This window comes from Mastomys coucha, unplaced genomic scaffold (assembly GCF_008632895.1).
Source record: "Mastomys coucha isolate ucsf_1 unplaced genomic scaffold, UCSF_Mcou_1 pScaffold14, whole genome shotgun sequence".
NCBI lineage: Eukaryota > Metazoa > Chordata > Mammalia > Rodentia > Muridae > Mastomys > Mastomys coucha.
Window position 1 is genome coordinate 51662554 of NW_022196896.1, and position 25727 is coordinate 51688280.

At 40.6% G+C, this 25727-nt stretch overlaps 2 protein-coding genes across 32 annotated transcripts in view; both read right to left on the minus strand.

The window, feature by feature from the left end:
* Rims1 (regulating synaptic membrane exocytosis 1) overlaps positions 1-2206 on the minus strand; it is a 501635-nt gene extending 499429 nt beyond the window's left edge. For 8 of the 31 annotated variants that reach the window (XM_031367016.1, XM_031367015.1, XM_031367006.1 and 5 more), the window contains exon 1: positions 1742-2201. In XM_031367016.1, coding sequence (XP_031222876.1) covers positions 1742-1905 — 164 coding nt within the window. In that variant the 5' untranslated portion in view covers positions 1906-2201. Of the gene's footprint in view, positions 1-1741 lie in introns of all 31 variants that reach the window. The other 23 variants (XM_031367004.1, XM_031367033.1, XM_031367032.1 and 20 more) reach the window with 8 other exon arrangements.
* Positions 1925-2615, minus strand: LOC116088241 (translation initiation factor IF-2-like). The gene is made up of 2 exons (XM_031367037.1): positions 2581-2615; positions 1925-2341 (listed from the first exon to the last, which is right to left on the minus strand). Exons 1-2 carry the CDS (start codon positions 2588-2590, stop codon positions 1950-1952), a joined length of 402 nt encoding a protein of 133 aa, XP_031222897.1. The 5' UTR covers positions 2591-2615; the 3' UTR covers positions 1925-1949.
* Positions 2616-25727: the final 23112 nt, after the last annotated feature.

The following is a 25727-nucleotide window of genomic DNA, read 5'->3' on the forward strand; positions in this document are numbered from 1 at the left end:
GGGGGGGGGGGGGATGCCATTCTTCCACTAGGGACAGGAAGCAGATTAAAGAGGGTTCTGCCTCCCTCAAGCTGGCAGGCTTAAAGTATTTGGTTATTTTGAATGAGAAGGAGCAGGGAAATCAGAAACCTGCTGCTCTTATAGAGCCAGGCCAGCTCTGGCCTTCTAAGTTAACAGCCTTTTAGTTTCCCTGAGTCTATAATGAAAGAGGAGGAATCACTGACTCCCTACTAGTTTGCTGTGGCCTGACACCCACATCACTCCCTCAGTATAGCCCTCCCTACTCTACAGCAGTTGCTTTTGCTTGGGGGACCCACAGTCTGGGGTTGCAGCTTTCCCTATTGCTCTCCTGTGAGGCTCAGCTGCACTGAAGAAAAGCAGGTGCCTTCCCAGACAACACCTTCCCTTCAGTAGGCCATTCTAGGGAGTTTGAGAAAGGCCATGATGGGTGTGCCCTGTGCCCTGGTATCACTCCCTGCTCCCTCTCTAGACTTCCCTGCAGTCAGCTAACTCTAGATGCAACAGGTTCCCTTTGGCTGTTCATGTCAATTGCTTGCCCCAAATCCACCTTCTGCATAAGCAGAGGATACCAAAGCATTAGTACCAGTCAGGGGAATCTACATTCCACCACCCCAGAGAGGAAAACTTTACTGAATGTATGAAGCCCTCCCAAGGGAAGACAGAGTTGAAATCCCCTTTAACTGCACTTCATGGGCGAGGCTAAGAAGCCAAGCCCAGCTTGTATGGAAATCCTTGCAAGCAGTTCTGAACCAAACGGGAGCACAATATCACAGACTCCTGCACTGCCAATAGTCAACCCCCCATCCCCTCCTCATGCACAGGAAAATGGGGGCACCAGGCACCGGTCTCCTAAAGGGTGGATGGGTTCTGTAAACAGGAGATGTGTAGATATTTAATCCCTGACGGCTTCCTTTGGGAAATGGGAAGGCCCCAGAGGTCTCTCAGAAGGCAATAATGAGGAACCCCTATTTTATTTCAGGCCAGAGTTACCATTCAGCTGCTGTCATTATCAAAAAACTTTGTACTGGCATGTACTGGCATGGCATGGGGGTAAGAAAATCGCATGTGTCTTCATACAGTTTTTCTGTGTAGACGACTCAGTATAAAAGGTTAAAGGGAAGCTGAGAAGGCAGGTTACCAAAGATGGCAACTGCCCAAAAAAGGACCCAACCTTTGCATCGTAAAATGAATGAGCACCAAAACAAACACTAAAAATAAGCTTTTTTATTATATAAATACCAGCACCCTCCACTGTTGTAACTCAGATCTGCTCAACAACTCCAAGGAGGAGCTGCCCTCACCATCTCTACCTCCACCCTTTTTTTCCACTCGTCCCCTGGTCCCTAATCTGCCCTCAGACCTGAGCTCTACCATTGGGTGGGATCAGCTTCACTTGGCTTTGCATATCTCACCCCAAGCTGGTCTTCCTGTCTACCTAGTCCTCCCGGGCACTCCTGTCTTAAGCCATCTTCCTGGGGTCCTAGGTTTTTGGTTTTGTAGGACCCTCTCCTTCCACTGGACTCCCAGACTTCTACCCTGCTCAATCCTGGGGAGGGGCCCCCTAGCCCCAAGGTGGGCACCTTTGCCCTCACCCCTTCACCCTCGCCAGCCCCTCCCCCACACTCAACCAAGAGGACCTGGTGAGTGAGTGGTGAATGGACGGATGGAGGCACCACCGAGGGATGGATGGCGCGCCCTGGGGGGTTGGGGGGGTGCTTACTTGAGCATGGCCTCTTCTTTTTCCTCCTCTTCCTTCTGCCGGTCCATCACTGCCATGATAATGTTCCTCTCCTCCTCGGTCAGGTGGCTCAGGTCGGGCAGCTCTTGCATAGGGGGAGGCACCGTGGGTGGGCGAGGACCTCGGGGCCCCACGGCCGAGGACATTTTTTCGTGGCCTGCCCGCCCCCTCGGCTCGCTGGCTCTGGCTCTCACCTTTCGAATTCACGCCCCGCAGCTGCGCCCCTGCTTTCCACGCTCACAGCGAAGCCCTCCCGGCGGCGGCGGCGGCGGCAGCGGCAGCAGCAGCAGCGGAGCCGGGGACAGCGAGGACCCAGTCTCTCATGATGCTCTGCCTCCCGCCGAGCCCGGATGCTGCCTTTGTTTGGGTCGCCCTGGCGAGGCTCGGGGCCGCCCGGCCGCCTCCCGCAGCCCAGCCTCGGCCGGCGGGGGCGGGCAAGCGGAGGCACGGCGAAGGGGCGAGGGCTGGCGCTGAGCTCCCGAGCGCGGCCGGGCGCAGGCTGGGCTGGCGGGCCGGGGGCGGGGCCGGGCCAGGGCCGCCCGACGCTGCTCGCTCGCGGGCTCCGCTGCCTCCAGTTTGGGGCTGCGGGAGGGAGAGGGAGAGTTTGGGTGTCAGTTAGGCGGAGTCTCGGAGCTTCGCTCCCGGGTGATGCTGCTGCTCTTGCAGACATAAGCTGCCAGCTACTCAGTCCCGGAGCCGCTCCGCCCACGGGCACCACCCACCCACTCCCCGGGTCCGAGCCACGCGTGCCCCGGCCGTTCCCCCCGCCCCACGCTCGCCGACGTGCATACTTCACTGATCTTTCCCAAGGTACCCCTTACCCTGAGTCATCCTCCCTCTCCCAGGTCCTGGTCCATGTCATCCTCCCCAGCCTTATTTTCCCATGGGTTGCATTAATCATCCTCATCATTGATGCTTTTCGAGCACCTACAGGGTTCAGAACAGCGGGATGGTACACCCTTTAGGTCTATTTCCCCCCTTCCTGCCACCATGTCTTTCTGCTTTACTCGTCAAGTGTGCACAGCCACAGTTGTGTGTGGATTTCTGGATAATTTTGGAGTACACACACACAATATACACACATCCAGCAACCCGAATTGCCATTATACCCTTCAATGCAATCTCTGTCTTGACAGGTTCTCGCTAGAATTGTTCTGCTATGTATCCTCATTTTCCCCTCAAGACTCCCCACCACACAGTAACTCTTTAATTTGCCATTTGGGGCACTGGGTAGCCCCATCAGACCGCATAACTGCACTTCGCTGGTGCTTGTAAATGGATTATCTACTCTAATTCCTCCAGTGATGTTCGCTATTATCATGTACTCACTTCTCAGTCTCCGTGGGTACTTCTCCAGCAACACCACGATACCAGTATAAGGAAAACACCCACCCATATCCTATTGGATTTAGAAACGTCTGCTCAGTGCCTGGTATGATGATAAGCATTACAGGGTGAGCTTCTCTTGGTGATAAAGGGGGGGGGGGAATTAATAGACAATTCTTTCAAAATACGTAATGCCATCGCCTTTGAAACCTGGAGACTGAATTTTGTTAATGCAATTATAAAAGAATCAATAGAGAGACGGGCTCAAATTGAGCCATTTCCCAGTAAGGATCTCATAGCAATGATGAAAGACCGGATGGGTTTTCTCTCCCGGGGAATTCTTTCTGTAGTTCCATAAGCAAGGTAGTACCTATTTTCCTCCTTCAGCCTTAGCTGTTAATATGGGGTGCAGGGGTGGAGTAGGGATAAGGGGAATATACGATGCTAAAAGTTTCACATTTGAAGACCTTACAGTTTAATTGATTTTGCCAGTAAATGCAGTTTTTATATGGAGATATATATGTGAATCTTCTCAATAATTAAATGCTCACTACCTACAGTATTAACTTGGTTCTTAAGACTCAGTCTCTCCACTAAGCAGAACTCTTTGGATTATTTGAAACAGTTGCCATGTCTACTTCAGGCATCTCCAGAGTAAACCTAGCCAGTTATCCATCCAGTAATGTTCTATATCTGGTCATTCCTGCTGTCTGACTTTGAACACAGCTAGTACCACCCATCACCCATCTCTTTCTCTCCCTCTTTCCTTATAAAATAACTATCAAGAAGATTATAACCAAGAACAATCTTCAACACTTAAGTATTTATTAAGGCTTTGTAATCATTATGTTTATACAACACAACATTGGACTTTTTTTTTATACTTGTGTCACTTAAGAGATTGTCACTGAAATAACTGTGTGGTCCTCTAAATTTTTCCACTGATTTTTCATAGGTACTGATGTCTAGCCAGATTTCCTCTTTTCTCTAATTAAGCAGTTGATAGAACACTCTGATCAGCATCTTTTGTTCATTAAAAAAAATTATACTTGCTTTTCTTTGCCAATCACATATCTAAGAAGATTAAAGAAAAAAGAAAGAAAGCAGGGAAGAAAGAAAGAAAAGAAGACCTAAGTTGGAATTCTGGCTCTATTCAGGATGATCTTGACCCTGGCTAAATAGCAGGCCTTACATCTGTGTAAAATAGAGTGGAGACACTTAGCTCAGACGGATGGTGGGGATTAAATAAGACACATGCTAAGTTGTCATCTGTGTGAAAAACACTTTGTATGCTTCTTTTTTTATTTCAAACTCTCCCCAAGGAATGTTTATCTCTCTGCTATTAAGGCACCAAAGGAAGCTCCAGTGTAGACAGCCCAGTCCTTCTCTGCCAGTTGCCCATCTCTGTGGAGTTAACCTGGAAATTTGAAAAGACCAGGGACAATGGCCATGCCCCTCAGGAGGTTTGTAATCAAGTTGGTTCTCCTGAAATTCTTCTGAAATACAAATAAAGCCTCAGTATAGATGGGAACTGGCTGAGGAAAACTCCCAACAGCAAGGACTCAATAAACAATTAATAATGCTGATTTAATTTATTTTGGTTGCTATCATATTTTGGTAGAATGTCTTATGTAACAGGAATTTATATTTGGAAGGTTTTGAAAGCTGAGATTTCAAGATGAAGATGTTTAAGGGCTTGTTTCCTCTGAGGCCCCTCTTCTTTCTTAAGGTGGCATCTGCATGTGTGTGTCTCTGAGGCCCCTCTTCTTTCTTAAGGTGGCATCTGCATATGTGTGCCTTTGGTGTCTCTCCCTCCACACGAAAGAACACCTGTTCTACTAGACTAAGACCTGACACTTATAAACATATTTAATCTTATTTACCTGTTTAATTTAGATCTTGTGGGGGGCTGGAGAGATGGCTCAGCGGGTGAAGGGACTCACCAACAAGCCTGACAACCTGAATTTGATAACTAGGACTGACATGGTCAGAGAGAGAGCCAGCATGAACACACACACACACACACACACACACACACACACACACACTATATGCAAAAAAATTCTTGTCTCCAAGATAAGGTTATGTTTAATGGAACTGGAAGTTATAGTTTCAAAACAAATTTGGGAGGGAATCCATTTTATTACATAACAGTTTGTCAGAATTACTTGAGTGAAATGACTGCTTTCACTATAATCTTAATATCAATATAAAAGAAATCTGCTGCTCTAATATACTTCTGTTCATAGCTACCTTATTAGGCCATGTTCATGAGTGTGAAAATAGCAAGTGAATGAATGATGGTGTGCATGTATAACCGCCAGCACATGGTGTTTCTCCTTTCTTATCCATTATGGAGAGGATCAAAACAAAATCTGAAAGCACAAAGGAAGAGGTTTCTTAAATGTACACGCATAAAAGCATAACTTCTCCATCTTTAGACGTACAAGCAGACAGTTAAGGTGTGTGCCCCCATAGTGCAGCTAGATAGATTCTGGAGGCACTCCACTGAAACATGCTGAAAGGACTTGGAGAAATGTGCACAATAGCTCTCTCCCAGAGAGCTATTCACAAGGTGCCGTAACAAGTACAGAGTGTTAAGGTATAATCATTTGCTGCAGTAACAAAAGCTGCTCTGTGTGGATGGCTGCCTTTTCTCAAATACATTGAACCATATAGGTATGTTATCTCCTCATGGGAAAGCATGCCTCCGTCAAGGTTTGAAGAAAAACTTGACTCAATTCCTGTTACCTGAAGCCTTTTATTAGAAGGGCATGAAATGTCTGGTATAAGTCTCCTCACCTGGCCAATATTAGTAAAAATAAATAAATAAAACCTTAGTTATCTATTTATAAAACATGCATCACATTTCCTTGAGGGCAACATGAATACTGTTTTAGAACATAGCCTGAAACCATCCAAATCTACTCTTTCCATTGATACTCTAAAAATCATCACTTCTCAAAAACACTCTAAACTTGGACACTGAAGTTCATTATTAATTTAGTTCAAGCAACTGAGGTTTTAACCGTAGCATAGAAAAAATCACTGACACAGGTCAGTTTTAACCCGTCATTAGCATCTGAGATCTATGGTCAATATTATTGCTTTCCAAATGAAACCCAACCAAAATTCAGATGGCAGGCAGCGTTGCTTAGGAAAGATACATCACAGAATTAGCTCAACTGCGGTCATTTTGGATTAAGTGTCCTTATAAAAGACAAGAACACAGGCATTCAGGGGATAGAAAGCTGTATGTAAAGACATACAGAGCTATACATGGGGGAAAAGGCCATGAGAAGACACAGGCAGAAGATAGACATGCTGCCACAAGCCAAGGGATGCCAGGGCCATCAGAAACTAGAAGCATCCATACCAGAGTCAATCCTAGAGACTTCAGAAAGAGCATTGCCCTGATTAACCACTTGGATTTTTATTTCTAGCTTTCACGATTGTGAAAGAATACATTTCCATTCCTTCAAGCCATAGTTTCTGATACTTGATATAAAGTACTCCACACACATAGTGCAGCAGCTATGTGCATTTGGCTAAATCAGTAAATAGCCCTGATTCCTAGTCTGCTTATTTAGTAAGTGAGGAGAAAATATGGCGATATGCACAGAGTGCCTATAAGATAGAAGGAACCTAATTTGCTTATTCTTTTCCAGTGCATTGATTGAAAAACATTGTTTTGTCCACCGTCTTAAGGGTATGTATGACTGGGAAATATAGAGAATTAACAAGTGCTAACCATGGAAAACAGTGCACATAATTGTCCTATATCGTAAATAAAATTGCTCTGAACACAGACACATACTTTGTTTCTTCTGTTATCTCTGTCTGTCTGCCTGCTACCGTGCAGGCCACATGCACCAAGCTCAAAATGATTACCTTCAGCCTCTTTATGAAAAGAGATTACTGACTGTTACTCTAGACACTTGCAATACTGTTGAGAGAGACAAGCATAAGTAAACACACAAGAAACATACATGATAATTAGACAGTGACTTGCCATATGCAGTTGGAATTATTAGTCCTAAAGCAGGGGTCCTATGAGCATATGGATTGAAGGATGGAGAAACCAACATAAGGAGAACACAGCACAGAATAGAATCACAGATGTGATACAGATAAGATCCTGGGTCAAGAAAGGCCAGTCCTGGAGGAATAGAAGGCAGAACAATGAGGCAGGGTCATCAGGAGGGGGGACAAGATGATTCCAAATAAGACAGAGTCAAGGAGGGCAAAGAGGACTTTTTTATTCCTCTTCACCAAGAAACCAGTAAAGAACTGAGACATGGAGTGACATTTGCATTTTTAAAAGATTCCTGTGGGTGGCAGGGGAATGGGTGGCAACTAAGGCCAGTGGGCACAGGAAGTGTGGCTGGAAGAAATTAAAATGGCCCGGAGCAGTGTGAAGAAGTAGTGGGAGTGGAAAATCTGAACATATTCAAGATGTGCCCTCTGCCTTGATCATGGAGATCTGTGCAGAGATGAAATGCAGAATGTGTGAGGAGAATGATTATGATTCCCAGCATGGTCTGAGGTGTAAGTCAGGGACCATGGGTCTATACACTGACATGAGGAATCTGTGGAACTTGGGAGGTACACAATGGTGTACCAATGGAGGCCAGAAAAAGGTGTTGAATCCCCTGGAGCTGGAGTTGGGTATAAGCCTCCCAGTGTGAGTACTGAGAGCTAAATTAGGGTTCTCTGGAAGAGCAGCAAGTGCTATCAACTACTGAGCTACCTTTCCAGCTCCCAGTGTTTTTTATCACAAGGTTTGGCTTGAGAGCCAGAAGTAGGTATATGCATGCACACTCACACAAGATCAATGGACAAAGTGCAAGTTAATTTGATCTGGGGAACAAATAAGAAGCACATTTTTAGGCTCAGTATTCTGCACCTATATTAGAGATGTTTAATTTTAGTTTCTAAATAATTTTAAAGTAAAAAATTATTTTCAAAGATCAACTACACCTGAGATGTACATTGTCTGGCAGGTGGATTTCTTCCTCGAAGTTAGATTTCTTGCTTCTATCCACGTGTACTCTGACATCATTCCCATGAACACCAACACAATCAATCACACAAAAATGGAATTTATAAAAAAACCGATAATACCCTCTAGCTTCTCAAAGGACATAGAAAATTATGCCCCTCCTACCATCATTTGTATGAATAGCATTCACTGAAACACGTCCTGGTTTGGGTTATAAGTTAAATGGTCACCTTATGTATATACAGTTATAGTAATTTGCAAAAATGTAGTCTTTCTGGCTTCAAGGAACAGTTGGCTTTGATGAGATGTTCCTGAAAGTAGTTGGCTGAGATGGAATATCAGATTTGGGCTCAAAGTCAGCCAAATACCTATTTTAATCTTAAATTTGGTAAGGTTCCACTACTGTCATTTATCGCATGAGGAATTCCATGCGTGTGGAAGTTTCTGTCCTAGGACCAGGAAGGACTAGTGTCCTCTTTTCTTCTGAAAGGTCATTCTGCAATTAATATTCTTCTCTGTTTCAAGTACTTGCTTTCCGTCTGTACCTCCAGGTTTGCCACCAGAGTTCACGGCCTCTGTTTCATTCTTCGGAGGCTGATCACCTTCCATATTAATCAAACCCGGAATGCTTAAACAGCAGTGTTTTGGAATAATTTCTCCACGTTGTATTGCTTTTCAATCCCTGGTTTTGCCTTGAATAATTTTGGGTTTTGATATTATGTGATATAAATAATCCCACTGCAGATGCCTTTAACAGTTTCCTGATATAGTTTGTTGGAGGATGCCATCTGAGGTTCTATACTAAGAGGTCTGAGGGCCAAAGTCTTAATGTCAAGAGTAGGGCAAATTAAGTGACTTAAAAACAAATCATTACATTTCACCTACCTGCAAACCTAAAAGCACTGTAAATGGATTTAGATAAGAATTCCTAAGAATAGATGGCTACATAAATACCTAAATTATATCAAATTAAAAAGTTTTTGCTAGAATTAATATATTATTTTATTATATTTGTACTATGTAACATTTCATTTTTAAAAAGACATCTCAGAATAAGTTTGGAGCAGACACTCCTACCCTAGAATGTGGTTTGAGCCCCAAATGTTATCAAGTCCTGCCCTTTGACAGGCAATCACTTATAATGACGTTGGTGTGACTCCTTCAGGCACATGGAAAACCCGACAGAATACAATCTTGCACAGATTAGAGAAAGACTTTGAATGTTAATAAATTTGAATTTCCTTGCCTCTAGAATGTAAAGGTAACTTATCTTCTGTAAACGGTATCAACATTTGTATTACAGTAACATTGCTTGGTTCTGTGACATGTTCCAGTCCTGTTTTAATTGCTCTACATGGATTATCATATTTTTTGTCTTTTAACAATGAGCATGCAAGAGTGGTATCTTTGGGGGTCAATACTAGACCTGACCAGTGGAGATCATTGTCTTTCACATAACATTGAGATAGAGATGATATTTTTCTTAATCCTTTGAGAACAGCTTCCAGAGAATTATTTTCTCTCCAATGTGCAAAGGTCCTCTGTGGCTTATTTTCTCCTTTTGGACAGTTCTGCCTCAATCTTAAGTGTCCTGTTCATAGATCAGAAGATTTACTTCTTAGTCTTCTTGTACATCCTAGTGTCTACCTGCTCTCATGAACAGCATTCTCAGCATCCCCACAGGTGCTACATCTATATTCCTAAATACATAAATACAGACTGTATAATGGTTCTTGTATGTGCATTTTAAGAGCTGATGATTTGGCACTGACAACCAATTGGTGTGCTCTTCCCTAGGTCTCATTCCTCTTGGTCTCAGCATGGCTTAATTGTCTAAGGTTCATTGTGAAGGGATACAGCCTCACAAGATACTACCCACTCTAGTGTGCCTATGGTTGCTGTTCTTGTTCAGCTCCTGTGTAGCTGAACTTTATGATATGGCTTCTGACACTTCTAGGAGATCCGATCTCACAGCAAACTTCCTGGTCTTTTGACACTTACAACATGTCCACCCTCTTTCTGCAACCATCCCTGCATAATTACTTCTTAAGTAATATAACATTCAGGTTTCTTCCCATCCCTGTGGTTCTCTCCCTCTTACATCTTTGAGAAATGAAGAAGAGTAGAGCATGCTGTTTTGTATTTACTTTCTAAGTTTTACTGCCTACTCCCTGTCACTCATACAGGCATTTTTATCTTCTCTTTTTCATGACCAACTGTACACTAAGCTAAAGGTTAGTTAGAATTAGGAGGTTTTAACTTGCAGCATCATGCTTCCAGTGCTTCAGAACTATGAGACTGAAGTGTTGAGAAGATGAGGAACTTCACACTTGCCTGTGACCCTTATAACACCTCATTACCTCCATAGGTAGGTGAATTGCTCCAGCTTTATCAAAATTGGTGTCTCAATCTGAGTTACTTTACAGATTTGCATACATAGGGTAGTTTATAAACCACAGATATGTATTGTTCACAGTTCCACAGTCTGGGAATTCTGATATATGGAGAAGGAAGATTTGAAATCAGAAAGAACAATTTGCTGCAACCTAGAACTTGTCTTTTTTTTCTACATCCAGACATGAAAGAAGCAGGAAGCAAGGTCCATAGCCCTCTTTTATAGGGGTACTGAACCAACCCATAATGGTTCAACCCTTGTCAAATAATATGCTAAAGAGCTTGTTTACTTATTTCATGACATTGAATATTAAATTTAAACATGAAAACAGGGTGAAATACAAAGATTCAGACATAACATTGGATGTATTGGACTCAGATGTAGAAAATGGTCTAGAGATGCACCTCAATATTACAATGCTCACCTAAAGCATGTGAAAGACTCAGGATGATCTCTAGCCACAGCAAAAAAGTACCAAGAAAGGGAAGAAAATTACTTATACACACACACACACACACACACACACACACACACACACACATCAACAAGTCAACCGTTATGAGAATATAAATTTCTTTTCCCTTAACTCCACCTCCCCGTTCTTCATTATTAAAATGTGGCAGTTCACAGAACCACTTATCTCCCTACTAGCTTACATATGTACCATCCCTTTTCTACCTTGATTCATCCATGGCCATCCTACCACCTGCCACCAGGACATTCACAGGGATTCAGCTATGCAGACTTAGCAATGTTTTGTAAAGTGAATAATATGTAATATATTATCCCCCATTTGTTTGTTTGTTTGTTTGTTTGTTTATTGGTTTTTCGAGACAGGGTTTCTCTGTATAGCCCTGGCTGTCCTGGTACACACTCTGTAGACCAGGCTGGCCTCGAACTCAGAAATCTACCTACCTCTGCTCCCAAGTGCTGGGATTAAGGGCATGTGCCACCACTGCCCTGCATTATTCCCCCCTTTAAAAGTAACAAAAAATATTTAAAAAGTAACAATAGCAAGGTGGTAGAGAAACATGAAAATGTTAATCAAGTGTACACATGTACACATACACACATCTACAGCTAGCTAGTCAGAGCCAGCCAGCTGGCCAGCTAGACATATACACACACAGACACACGCACACATGCACGCACATGCATGCATTTACATGTACGTGTGCATGCACATGAACACTCATGCACATACACACACACACAGATACACACTTGTGTGTGAACACACACGATCATGTGCATGCACGTGCACAAACACACACATATACACATGCTTACATACACATGCACACATACATGCATGCCCATGCAAATAATACACTCACACACAAACATATACACACATGCATGTGCATACAAATATATGCTCATACATGCACACAAACATACACATGCATATGCATACACACACACACACATAGAGTCATTTTAACAAAACATAATGGTGATAAAGGGTGCTGGATGACTAAATTCTTGTTCCAGAAAAAGAAATGGTTTTGAATAAGTTATTGATATTCGTGGACCATGGTCTCCTACTAAGCAATATTACTATGTTTTAATGGTCTATATATTTTTAATATTATCCTGTGTGAATAGTTAGAAAGCATTCTGTTGGTAGTCAGCAATTAATGGATAGTTTTTAAAATATTCTGCTTGTGAAGAGTCTTATATTATTCAATAACATGAAAGTCTTATAAGACTATAATATAGCAAAAGGGTAAATGCCAAAGATTGAGAAATAGTAACTCAGACAGTTTATTCAATTGTAAACTCAAGTTTAACAAAATCATTAGATGTTAGGGAAAGAGAAATCAGAGCCACGATGCAGTAGCACTGTGGACCCAGTAGAACACTCAAAATTAAATAGTGGTAATGCCAAATGCTAATGAGATGAAGACGAATTGATCTCATGTGTTCCTTTCTTTTTCTGGTAAAAAATATGCATATTAAGCCAGGCAGTGGTGTTGTATGCCTTTAATTCCAGCACTTGGGAGGCAGAGGCAGGCAGATTTCTTAGTTTGAGACCAGCCTGATGTACAGAGTGAGTTCCAGGACAGCCAGGACTTCACAGAGAAACCCTGTCTCAAAAAAAAATGCATATTAGATACTTTTTTGTTGTTGTGATACAATACCATAACCAAAGTAACTCAAGGAAGGAAGTGTTTATTTTGGTGTTTGACTCCAGAGGGTTATGAGTCTATCATGGTGGGGCATCACAATAATGAACAGAAGAAACACTAACAGGAGCAGAAGGTTGAGAACAATCACACCTCAACCACAAACACCAAGCAGACAGAGCAAACAGAAAGTAGAGGGAGGCTATCTATTTCCAACTCCACCTCCAATGGTTGACCAACTAAACCTCCCCGTGTAGTATCACCAAGTGGCAACCAAGTGTCCAAAAATAGCTAAGCCTATGGGGGACATTTCTTACTCAAAGCTCCACAGAGTGTAAATTTTACAGCCATTTTGAAAAATTGTTTAGAAGTTTCTTATAAAATTGAACACGTTACTTACATTATCATGTACTTATATTCTTGAGTATTATTCTCAGAAGAATGAAATTAAGTGTTTTTAATATAAACCTACACATAACTATTTACAGGAAATTTATTGATGATATAAAAAAATGAAAAGAGCAAAAGAATCAAGTGTCCTCTCTTTGCGGATGCCTAGAGAAATGTTGATATATTCTTACCTATCGATATTGCTAAGTAATACTTTGATGGTTCTAAAGGAATGATACAAAGTGAAAAGGGATCAACCCAAAAAAATCATATTCCATAAGTTTCCATGAATAAGATATCATTATTATGATATAATTTCATTTGATTGACAAGGGACTGGGATGAGGTTATAGGAAAGACAAGAATATTTAGGGGACCATGAGGTACTTTGTGTCAATGTAAATTCTATATTTGACTTTGGTAGTGATCTCTTGATTCTCTGTGCGAGTTATGACTTTGAGAACATGCACCTCCTGCATGAACCTTTAAGAATGGGATAGGTTTTTAGATATTACGTTAGGGTCAATCTCTGAGATTGAGACTTTACTAGTTGTATGGCATGGCAATATTTAATGAAAATGAACTTTTGGTAAGGGAAATTTTATTATTTTAACAATATTTACTCTGAGAGAATTTCTTATTTTATTCTTTTGAAGCAGTGATTGGGAAAGACAATATTCTTTTAATCCTTATTACAGTAATCAATTAATTGTCATGACTGTGACTAGTCATTGAATATATTTGTCATATTGACTGTGGTGGTTTGATGGTTCCCACATCTCATACATGGAGATGCTAGGTCCTAATTGGTGAAATCATGGACTCTAACCTTCTGAAGCCATAAGCCCATATTAAATATCTCCTTTTATAAGTCACCAAGGTTATGGTGTTTGATCACAACAATAAGAAAAAGTTACTGAGACATTGACCCACTTAGAAAAAGAAATCATTTAGAATTGTTTTAGGGGAAAGGTTTTGAAATATGACATTTTCTTGTGTTTAAAGATGCAACATATCACTATATTATAGGATTAAGCTTTAAATCGTGCTGTTATACCTAAGTTAAAGAATGGTTCTAAAAGAAAATAAACAAATAACCAAAAATTTAAGTTTTTAAAAGTTGGCAAATCTTGTTTTTTACTTACTCTAAATGATGCTCTCACATATATTTATCTTATATTGGGGACATATAGTCTGAAGGTCGCCTCAACTTATTATGGGGACTTAGTTGCCTAAGAGAAGCTGTCAAGTCCTTTCTCATCGTAGTATGATAAGGCATTGCTTTGCCCATAAGAACTCACTAACAAGTACATCAATTTTGTAGAGATAGCGCTGAAAATATGCCTCGGCTTCTTTATTAGAAAACATGTGTCTTTGAATATACTTTTGTTAGTTCTTTGAGAATTCTTACACAATGCATTTGACCCTATTTGCCATCCTTCCCCAAATATTTCTGAGTCCAGTGACCTGTATCACCAGAGGTCTGTGGCTATCTAGTGATGGTAAGTATGGGTTTCATCATGGAGCCGGACTTAAATCAGAACCTGAACTGCATCTGTTGGTACCAGAGTGAAACAAAAATATCCATTGGTGAATGGGATACTGCAACTACCCCATCTGCTCTACAGCTGTCAATGGAGAAACCATTACTACTGTGAGGCTAAAAGTGTATAACACTTTTTCCTCGGTAGCAATCCAAATAAGAAAGTTTCCCTTATATTGAACTGGGATGGAATACTACTCTTGTGGTATCCCAGGTACTTAGGAGACACGGGAGAAGTATCATCATGAACTATGGAATTTGATGGTTGCTATTAGTTTTAACTAAAGCATTGGAAACAGACTAATAGGAAGCATGGACTGGCTTAGGGTGACTAGCCACTAGTTAAAATCCAAGTGTAGGTGTTGAACAGCAATACTGACAACTGCCATGGTTGTCATTCCTGAAAAGTGTCCATCCTCCAAGTACCTTGTTACCAAAGGGAAGGGATTAAGTGGAACTCTTAAGAGGTAATTGGAGCATGAGGTTAACTGACTTCTAAAAGAAACTTCACATAGTATTTGATTAATTTGTCTTTCTACCTGCTGATGAAACCTGCTGATATCATGGTTTTGAATTTCACATCCTTCAGAAGTGTGAGTAAATAAACTTCTGATCTGTATAAATTACCCTGTCTCAAGTATTTTGCTATAGTAGCACAAAATAGGCTAAGGCAGCAGAATATAGGAAAACCATAAGAGAAGAAAAAGGATGTGATATGATTCTGACCAAGAGAAACTATATAAGTGGTTGAATTCTCAATCTCAGCATATCTGCTATGCCAAGATCAGGTGCTGAACTGAAAAAGATTGGAACCCTGAGGCATAGCATGAAAATCATACACCAATGAGCAGAAAATACACCATACAATAGAGTACAGGGCTTTTGAACTTAAGGTGTGGCCAAAAGACTAGAAAAGGCGTGGTTTCAAATGAGACCCATAAACTCATACATAGGAATGTTTGGTGCCTAGTTTGTGGAACTGTTTTGGGAGGAAATAGGAGATTGTTGGAATAGGTGTGGCCTTGCTGGAGAAGGTGTGTCCCCAGAGATGAGCTTTAGGGCTTCAAAATCCCAAGTTAGACTCAGTATCTCCCTCTCTGCCTCCTGCTAATGGAGAAGATGGACGTTATCAGCTACCCCTACAACACCATGCCTGCCTGTCTGCAAGCATTCTCCCTGCCACACTGGGCATGGACTCAGCCTCTTTAACTGTAAGCAAGGCCCCAATAAATGCCTCCTTTTATAAGTTGTCTTGGCGGTGGTGTCTCTTCACAGTAATTGAATAACATAACTAAGAAAATCAATAAGCATGCAATCTTGTCCTATTGCCCAAAATTATGGCACCAACAGAGTGACAGAAAAGATTTTTTTTCTAATGTGTTTCCAACTTGGAGGGAGCACACCATAAAAGAAGGAGTATCACCTTCCAGAATACAATATGGATTCTAAGTGAATGATGTGCGGTTGATTCTATCCATCAAGATGGGGTTACAGAATCTCTCTTATAGAGTCCTCATGCATCACCCATTTATTTGTTTTATTAGTTCACTCATGGTGCTAGAACAAAATGCAATATACCAGATAAATTATAAGCAGGAGAAGTTGATTTATCACAGTTCTGAATGGAGTAAAGGCCAGCATCAAAATATGTGCCTCTTACTGTTGTATTCAAGGAACAGGCACTGAAACTTTCTGACCAACTTCCTTTCCCAACAGCTTGCTCCCATGTCCATCCCAACAGCTTGCTCCCATGTCCATCCCAACAGCCTGCTCCCATGTCCATCCCAACAGCTTGCTCCCATGTCCATCCCAACAGCTTGCTCCCATGTCCATCCCAACAGCTTGCTCCCATGTCCATCGATCGAGGCCTAGCATCAAAGAGGAAATGCCAAAGTCACACAAATGTTAAACTTCATATCAAAACATTTCCTTCTGACTCTTAGGGTCCTCTTTGTACTCTGAGGGGCTTATCGCAGTGGTCATTAAATACTCACACAGAGAACAGAACAGAAGGGAGAAAAGAAGGAAGGAAGGGAGAGAGAAAGGAGAAGTTAAAAAAGATACAAAGTAAAAATAATTATCTTGATGGATGTGAAATTCGTCTGCTTTTCAATGACAAATGCCTGGAAATAAGCAAGTGGAAAAAGAGTAGCTTCTTTTGACCCAGGGTTTTCTTTTTCTTTTAAATTTATTTACTCACTTTATAACCCAATATCAGCTCATCTTCTCCTCTCAGTACCCTCTCATGCAAGTCCTCCCTCCCATTCCACTTTCCCTTCTCTTTTGGAAAGGAGAAATTCCTCTCTGGATGTCAGCCCACTAACAGCTTCAATGACTACCACCACCACCACCACCATCACTACCACCACTACCACCCCAACCTGGCACATCAAGTCACTGAGAGACTAGGCACATGCTCTCCCACTGAAGCCAGACAAAGCTTTCCATTTAAGGGCACAGGATTCACAGGCAGACAACAGGCTCAGGGACAGCCCCTGCTCCAATTGTTGGGGGACCCACATGAAGACCAAGCTGCCCATCTGCTACATATGTGCAGGGGAGCTAGATCCAGCCCATGCTCACTCTTTGGTTAGTGAATCAGTCTTTGAGAGCCCCCATGGGTCCAGGTTAACTGACTCTGTTGGTCTTCTGTGGTCTTCTCTGTCCTCTTCAGGACCCACAGTCCTTCTCCTAACGCTTCCTTAAGACTTCCCAAGTTCCATCTAATGGGTGAGAGTCTCTGCATCTCTTTCCATTGGATACTGGATAGAACCTCTCAGAGGACAGTTATGCTGGGTTCCTGTTTGCAAGCATAATGAAGTATAATTAATAGTGTCCCAAATTGGTTCTTGCCCCAGGAAGGGTCTCAATTTGGGACAGTCATTGGCTGGCCATTCCCTTAGTCTCTGCTCTATCTTTGTCCCTGAACATCTTGTAGGAAGGACACATTTGGGGTCAAAGGTCCTGTGGGTGTGTTGCTGTTCTTATCCCTGTACTGGGAGTCCAGCCTGGCTACAGGAAGTGGTCACTTCAGGATCCATATTTCACATTGATAGGAATTTCAACTAGAGTAGTCCCCAGGAACCCTCTGGGGCCTCTCCCCATTCCAGGTCTGGGGCACAATTGAGCCAGGGTTTTCATGTATTTCATGGATAGTCTCCCCCGGAAGTGATGGCAGTGGTTAGAGCCACTTTAGGCATGGTTGCAGGAGTAGGAGACAGCAGGCCTCATTGCGTAAACAGTCGTGATATAGCATCCATCTGTCACATGCAGTTAAATTTGATTAAAGCCAATTAAAATGAAGCAAAATAAAAATTAAAATTTGAGAGGATTAGAGGCTGGTGGCCTGAGCAGACCTTGGGCACAAATTCTCCAGCCATTCCCACAACACCCAGAGGAAGATCCACTCCCAGGCACCCTAACACACCCAGGATCAGAGGATCAGAGGTGAGGAGGACACAACATCTGTCCTAACACCGGGAATAACTGGAACTAGTTAGACTCAGGCACACAGGAACTCCAACAGAGAAGTGGTACTGATTCCATCTGGTCTGTCTAGGTTAGTGTCCTGAGCAGACCTTGGGCACAAACTCTGCATTGAGTCCCATAATTCCCAGAGGAAGCGGTACTCCAAGGTGCTCTAATTAGCCCAGGATCACAGGATCTCAGAATCACAGGATTACAGAGACAGCTTGACTCTGAGGAGTTCTGATATAATCAGGATCACAGGAAGGACAGGCCCCAGTCTGACTGAGCCAGGGCAGGTACCACTAGAGATAACCAGATGGCAGGAGGCAAGCATAAGAACATAAACAACAGAAACCAAGGTTACTTGATATCATCAGAACCCAATTCTCTCACCATAGCAAGTCCTGGACACACCATCACACTGGAAAAGCAAGATTCAGATCTAAAATCACTTCTCATGATGATGATAGAGGATATTAGGAAGGACACAAATAACTCCCTTAAAGAAATATAGAAGAACACAGGTAAACAGCTAGAAACCCTTAAAGAAAAAACACAAAAATCCCTTAAAGAATTATAGGAAAACAGAGTCTAACAGGTGAAGGAAATGAACAAAATTATCCAGGATCCAAAAATGGAAATAGAAACAATAAAGAAATCACAAAAGGAGACAACCATGGAGATAGAAAACCTAGGAAAGAGATTAGGAGTCATAGATGCAAGCATCACCAACAGACTAGAATTATTATGAAATAATAATAGACTGGATAATAATAATAATAATAATAATAATAATAATAATAATAATAGTAATAGTAATAAATATAGCCTGGATATTGGTGCTCAACTCAGTTTCTCCTTTTTGCTTTTCCTTTCAGTCCAGTGTCTTGCCCTTGAGATGGTACTGTTCTCATTCAGAGTGGGTCTTCCCTCTTCAGTTAAGTTGCTCTAGAGAAACTTTCATAGATACACCTATACACCTAGAGATGTGTTTCCTAAGTGACCCTGAATTCTTTCAGGTTGGCAGTGAAGGTGAACAATTACTGCTGAGGATTGGTCTTTCTTTGATATGTATTATAATGTTAAATACTGCACCCCCCCAAGGCCTGGCTGCTCCCAGGGACTAGAGAACCTGCACATACATAAGTGATGCTATGTACTCTTGGCCCCCAGGTTATCCCTGATTGGTTAAATAAAGATGCTAACAGTTAATAGCTGGGTAGAAAAAACATAAGTGTTGCTTGAGATTCCCAGGCTTACAAGTAAGAGGAGAACCCTGAAAGAGAGAGAGAGAGAGAGAGAGAGAGAGAGAGAGAGAGAGAGAGAGAGAGAGGAGGATGAAGGTGGGAGGAGGGAAAAATGCCGTGGTTAGGTGAATTATGAAAATATAGCCACAGGGACTAGTTAAGAATTGCCCAGAAGGAACATAGCAAGTTATAGTTATAACTCAGGGTTATCAATGGGAAGTGGGTTCAAAAAGCATAAAAGCATAGTGAGTAGATGTCTGCCCAGCTCTTGTGCTGTTTGAGGCTTATTATAAATATAAAGGTTGTGTGTCTTTCTTCCAGGAACTGAATAGTCGAAGGTAGAGTAGAAACCACTGATTAAGATTAATGGGAACTGAATAGTGAAAGGTAGAGTAGAAGCCCCTGATTGAGATTAAATGTTTTCAACAACAATTATAGTGAAAAGATCCTCAGCCGCATGGAGTTATCTTTCCCACACTCACTGTTCGTTATGTTTTTCATTTAATACTATTTTAATGGATAGCCACTGTCCTATTTTGTGCAAGGAGTGGGAATATGGGCATTGTCTCTGTCAAATAAAGTTTATAATCTAGTTAGGAATAATCAATAAATGAGCAATTATAATTATATGAAAGTATTACGAGTGAGAAGCAATATGTAGTAATCTAATACCAAATTGTGCTGAAAAGCTTTCTCTAAAGTAAGTAGGAGATAGCTAGGCCAAAGCGTGAGAGGCAGAGAAGACACCTGGAAAACTGTTTGAATAAGAACTTAGGATCTACAAAGAAGTGAATTAATGGTACCTTGTTTTAGCTAGCCTAATTCATGGTTGAGTGTGTAAATCAAGCATCTTGTTTGGGTAGTTGATAATTTGGGTAGTGAAATTCAGTGTCTAAATTTTAAATTTTGTTTTGTTGTAATTAGTTTTCATTACATTTAATTGCATGTGACCTTTGGATGCTATATAGTACATCAAAGAAACAGAATGTCACCATAGTTGCAATGAGGTTCTACTGGATTGTTCTGTAGAAAGAAACCAGTGAGTATAGTGAGACTAGAGGAGTAATTAGTATGTCTGTAGATAACACAAGCAATTATTGGAACAATAATAAATGGAGAGGCGGTCACAGAAAAATGTTAGGTGGGATGATATGGTGTCTTAGTCGGGGTTTCTATTCCTACACAAAGCATCAAGACCAAGAAACAAGTTGGGGAGGAAAGTGTTTATTCAGCTTACACTTCCACATTGCTTTTCATCCCAAAATAAAGTCAGGACAGGGGCTCACAGGGCAGGAATTTAGAGGCAGGTGTGGATGCAGAAGCCATGGATGAAAGCTGCTTACTGGCTTGCTTCCCCTGGCTTGCCTTATAGAACCCAGGACTACCAGCCCAAGTATGACACTACCCACAATGGGCCCTCCCTGCTTGAATAGTAACTGAGAAAATGCCTTCCAGCTGGATCTCATGGAGGCATTTTCTCAAGGGAGGCTCATTTCTCTGTATTAACTCCAGCTTGTGTCAAGTTGACACATGAAACAAGCCAGTACAAATGGTCACCTTATATTGTACAAAGATACCACTGAGGGCCACAACCCAATAATTTAAGCAGGAAAAGTCATAGAACTAGATAAAATTGTTTCTTAGTGGGAAATTGGGACCAGGATTTAACTCAGATACTAAAACATGAAAACATTCCAGTCTCTCATAGCAGATGGTATGGTAACCAGCACAATGTGGATGCTATATGAGTAGCTTATCTACTCTATCATTCAGAAGATAATAAGAAAGATGTCTTCACATGTTCAGTTACCTGTAACATTTTTCCAAACAGTTTGGGGTTCACAGAAACAGACCCCACAGACACAGGTGGCTGACTGCACATGGGCTTATAATTTCTGTCATATTTTCATATAATATTTGATTCATTGTCTCATTTGCTGCACTTAGCCTGGAGGGTCTTCTCAAGCCTTTGATTTCTACTGTTCAGGGTCATAAGCAACAGCCTGGTCCTGGGCCTCCAGTTTCCTTTGATACTCTGGATCCTTTATTGGCTACTCCTATATTGTCAATTCGAGCTTCCATATTTAAATGTCGTCATTTTTACTCTACTATTCACTATTCTTCAAAGCCCGAACTATGAGAATTTGTCTTTTACTTTTCATACTTTTCTTTCTATTTGCCTCTCTTAATTACCTTCCCTTTCTCCCTCCCTTCTTACTTACTTTCAGGCTTTCTCTGTCTCAAAATGGAATAACTTTCTAATTAGTAACTTTAGCTAAGAATAACATCACTAATTCCTCAGATATGGCTTAATTAGTGGGACCTATTCATCTACCCAGGGTATGCTTTAAGATAAATATAGCCCTTTAAGCTGAGTCATACTCAAATTACAAAAATACATTTTGTAGACTATTTACTTATATCGAAGGAAAGTCCTCATAATAAGTGTGTGCCCAGACTAAAAACTCCCAAATACTGTTTTCCTGGTAATGTTTCTGGATTTAGCAAGTAACAATACAGTTGCACTTCTAAGAAAGTTACAGGTTTTCTCTCATATATTTAGGCTAATATAATAGATTTGCTTTCCTAGACAAGGAGATAAACCACTCCTGTTTTACCTCAAGCATTTTCCAGGAACTGTAAGAAGACACATAATTTAATGCTAAGAGATGGGTATGTAGATGCTTTTTAAGAAACCTTTGTTCCTTTATGGTTCACACATAGAGTTTCATCAATGCAGAATCACAAGTCAATGATGAAATGACAATAAATGTGAATATTATCACAACAAAAGACCCATGACCACAAAAACAGGACCATGTCATGTCCTAATTTTTGATGAATTAAAAACAGGGTAAGACCAGTCGGTGCAGTCTGCACTTAGCCTTTTACAGTAATTGATACATAGGCCCTGGGTCAGGTTCATCAATACGAATTGAAGGCTTGTGATGCCACTGGACAGATAATGCATAAGGGCAATCAATAGAAAGATTAAAAGCTACATAGAAACTTGGGTTTTAGGTTGACAGCTAAAGAACTTAGACATCATCACTCTTTTCCACTCGATGAGGAAAAAAAGATAGGAAACAGAGAATAATAGTGTTTTTATAAACAAGGTCTCTGAGTTTATCCCCACTCTGAAACATGAAGAGGCAGATGAATCCAGAAAATCATAGACGAAGTCAGCTCACTGGGAGGATGGGAACTGAACCCAGAAGCTAGTAGGAACAAGTTGGGGGGAGGTCTCTTGGGAGCTGTGATCTTAGCTGTATCCTCATATTTTGTTATTTTTCCTCTGTGGTCTCCAACAGGTTTCATATTGAAGAGTCAGGAAAAATCCTCTCTTGGCTGTAAGGGGCTAAGGACATCAAGTAAGCATTTGAAAACTACCTAGATTGTTCTTCACTTGTACAAAAGATTACTTTCTAGGGACATCAATTCACCAGAGCCTTCTCTTACACCTAAGGAAATCATATTTATCACACTCCAGAGGCAGGAAACTATTGTGGAAACTACAGCCCAGGAAATCAAGTCCAATGAAAGGCTCATTTGATCAGGTGATAAAGAGCACTCTCTCTCATGATTCATCACCAAATCAAGAGTGCTCCACCAGGATAGATCAGTACCTCCCAGCAGCCAGAGCCCCTGTGCACACTTATCCTATTTGAGGACTTATTCCTAGAGAAGCTCAAAGCCAAGAAACATGAACATCCTAGACCAACCCGAAGTCTCTGGAATGTATGAAAGATACACATAGTTCAACTGCTAGCCAAATTAGCATAACCTGCTAAAGGCATTTTCCTTAGTTCCTGATCCCACATGGTAAACATATATGAGCCACCGTAAATGGAATGAGCAACCTATATTTATATAAAATTGTGTATTGTGCAACAATAATTAAAGATGAGATCAAAAATTTAAAGGGTTCATGAGGGGAGTTAGAACATATGGACATAGTGCAAATATAGTACTTGTGCATGAAATTCTCAAAAAATGAATAAAATTTTAAAATTATGTACAGAGGGGAAAAAAAGAAAGAAAGGAAGGAAGGAAGGAAGGAAGGAAGGAAGAAAAAAAAGAAAAGAGCTATACGTAGTCAAAACAAAATCAGCTGTGATACCAGCTTACAGAATTGCATAGGAAGTTAAGATAATTGTTATGGGAGCAGTAGACAGCATGTATGGATAGAAGGATGAAAAGTCTAAGAAAAAATAAAGTGCCTGGCAAGATGGCTCAGCAGAAATAGGGGATGGTGCCCAAATCTAAGGACCTGAGTTGGATCCTAGGTGCCCAGAAAGTGGACAATCAATTTGTATATGTTGTTTTCTGACTACCATATAGGTGTCATTGTGTGTAAATAAGTAAATAAATAAATATGATAATTTTAAAGAATATAAAATAAAAAGTAAATGTCAAGAAACAAAACATAACACACAAACCTTTGATAGTCAAATTAATAATATATACCAAGCTAAGGAAATATTTAGTGAATTTGAAAGTCTGTCTAATAGAAAAGCTGAAAAGTAAAGAGCAATTATGGTGTCAGAACTGTGTCAACAACATCAATAATAACTCCAAATATAGATGGTCGAAATATATGAGCTATAGAACAGAAATCCAAAACAAAACAAAAATCTTTTATCTTACTAGTGTCATAGAAACTACTTTAAGTATGGTAGCAAATATTTAAATAAAATAATCCAGAAAGATATACTATTCCAAACCCAAAGAAAACTGGCACCTCTCTTAGTTCCACACCAAGTATAGTTAACAATTAGAGACATTCTAGAAGACAAGAGAAAAATATTACTTAATGATGAAGTCATAAAATATTAAAATAGGAAATATGTCTGAACCTACATGAGTTTAACATGAGAATATCAAAACAAGTGAGAGGAAAATGATAGAATTTCAACCAATAATCAATCAGTTCACTCTTATAGTTGGAGAATTCAACACACTTCAGGAAACTTATACTTCAAGGAAGGAGAATATTAGTAGGGATGTGTTTGACCTGAAAAACACTGTTAATCAATTTGACCAAATTGGCACATATAGACCACTTTAACAATTGCAGAATATGAATTCTTTGCATGGTCCTACAGAAAACAGACTAGAGTAAGTCACATTCTAGGGCATAATATGCACCTAGAGAAATAAAATGGGTACAAATTATACAAAAAAATATTCTTAGACATTAATACAATTAAAATGAACCAATAATATCTGGCGAATACCTAGATATTTGGATATCAATAATACACTTCTAAATAATGCATAGCTTTAAAAAGTTTTAACAGAAAATTTAAAAAGTATTTTAAACCAAATGAAAATGAAAATATGACATACTAGTATTTGTGGGATGCAACAAAATATTGCTTGGAGGAAATCTATACAATTGAATGCATATATTAAACATACAAACATCCATACTGAATAATATAAGCTAAGCATCCTCACATGAAACTAGAGAAGGAAGAGTAATTTAAGCCTAAAGCAAACAGAAAAAAAGAAATAAAAATCAGAGCAAAACCAATGACATGGAAAACAGTGGGAAAAAAATCAATGATCTCCCAAACTAGCTCCTTGAACGGATCAATAAAACTGATAAACTACCATCCATGCTACTCAAAAATGGAAGAGAGAAAGAAAGTAAAGATATGGGCTAGTAGTTTTAGAGATCAATAAAGTTTGTAAGACCAAGGCAAAGAAAAAAAAAAGACAACAGATACATACTATCTATCCTGTAACTGAACAGCTGATGGGAGGATTTCCCAGGGGAGTACAAGTTAGCCATTTTAACACTGCTATGTTTGCACAAGTACCATATATGTACATTTGAAATTAAGATACTGGATAGCAAACTATGAAAGTCAGGCCTCTCATTTTGACACACATAGTTTTAGAAAGGCAAGAGGCCGAGGGTAAAATAGTCCATGCAATAACAGATTAGAGTTGGATAGGTTGCAATGTGTAAGAGACAAGTGATATGTTTAGCTTAACATAGAAACATGTGGCTATGTAGAGGATGGTTTGTATGTGTCTATGTGTGTGGTGTGTATGTCTCTGTGTGGGTTTGTGTGTGTGTGTGTGTGTGTGTGTGTGTGTGCACATGCACACATATACTTAATCAAGTGAATGCTGCACACGCATTTCCTCGGTCAGCAGAAAACATGAACGATTTCTGAGTAATAACAGTCATAAAGATGACTTAATAGCAGTGAGACCCTCTAAAGGCTCAGAGGTTGGCTTGAAATGCCATTCTCTAATAAAAAGAAGTGGGGCTCCTTAGGGAGTGTTTGATTATTGAGACCAGAAACAATACCAGATGGAACTAGAGGCAAACGTTCTTAAGAACGACAACCATGACAGGATCCCACGCTGTGCTGCAGTGTCTCTAAAGGTTATCTGCAACGAGCTTCTAAGGGGGATAGATGGAAACTGCCCATGATGTACTTAAGGATCTGA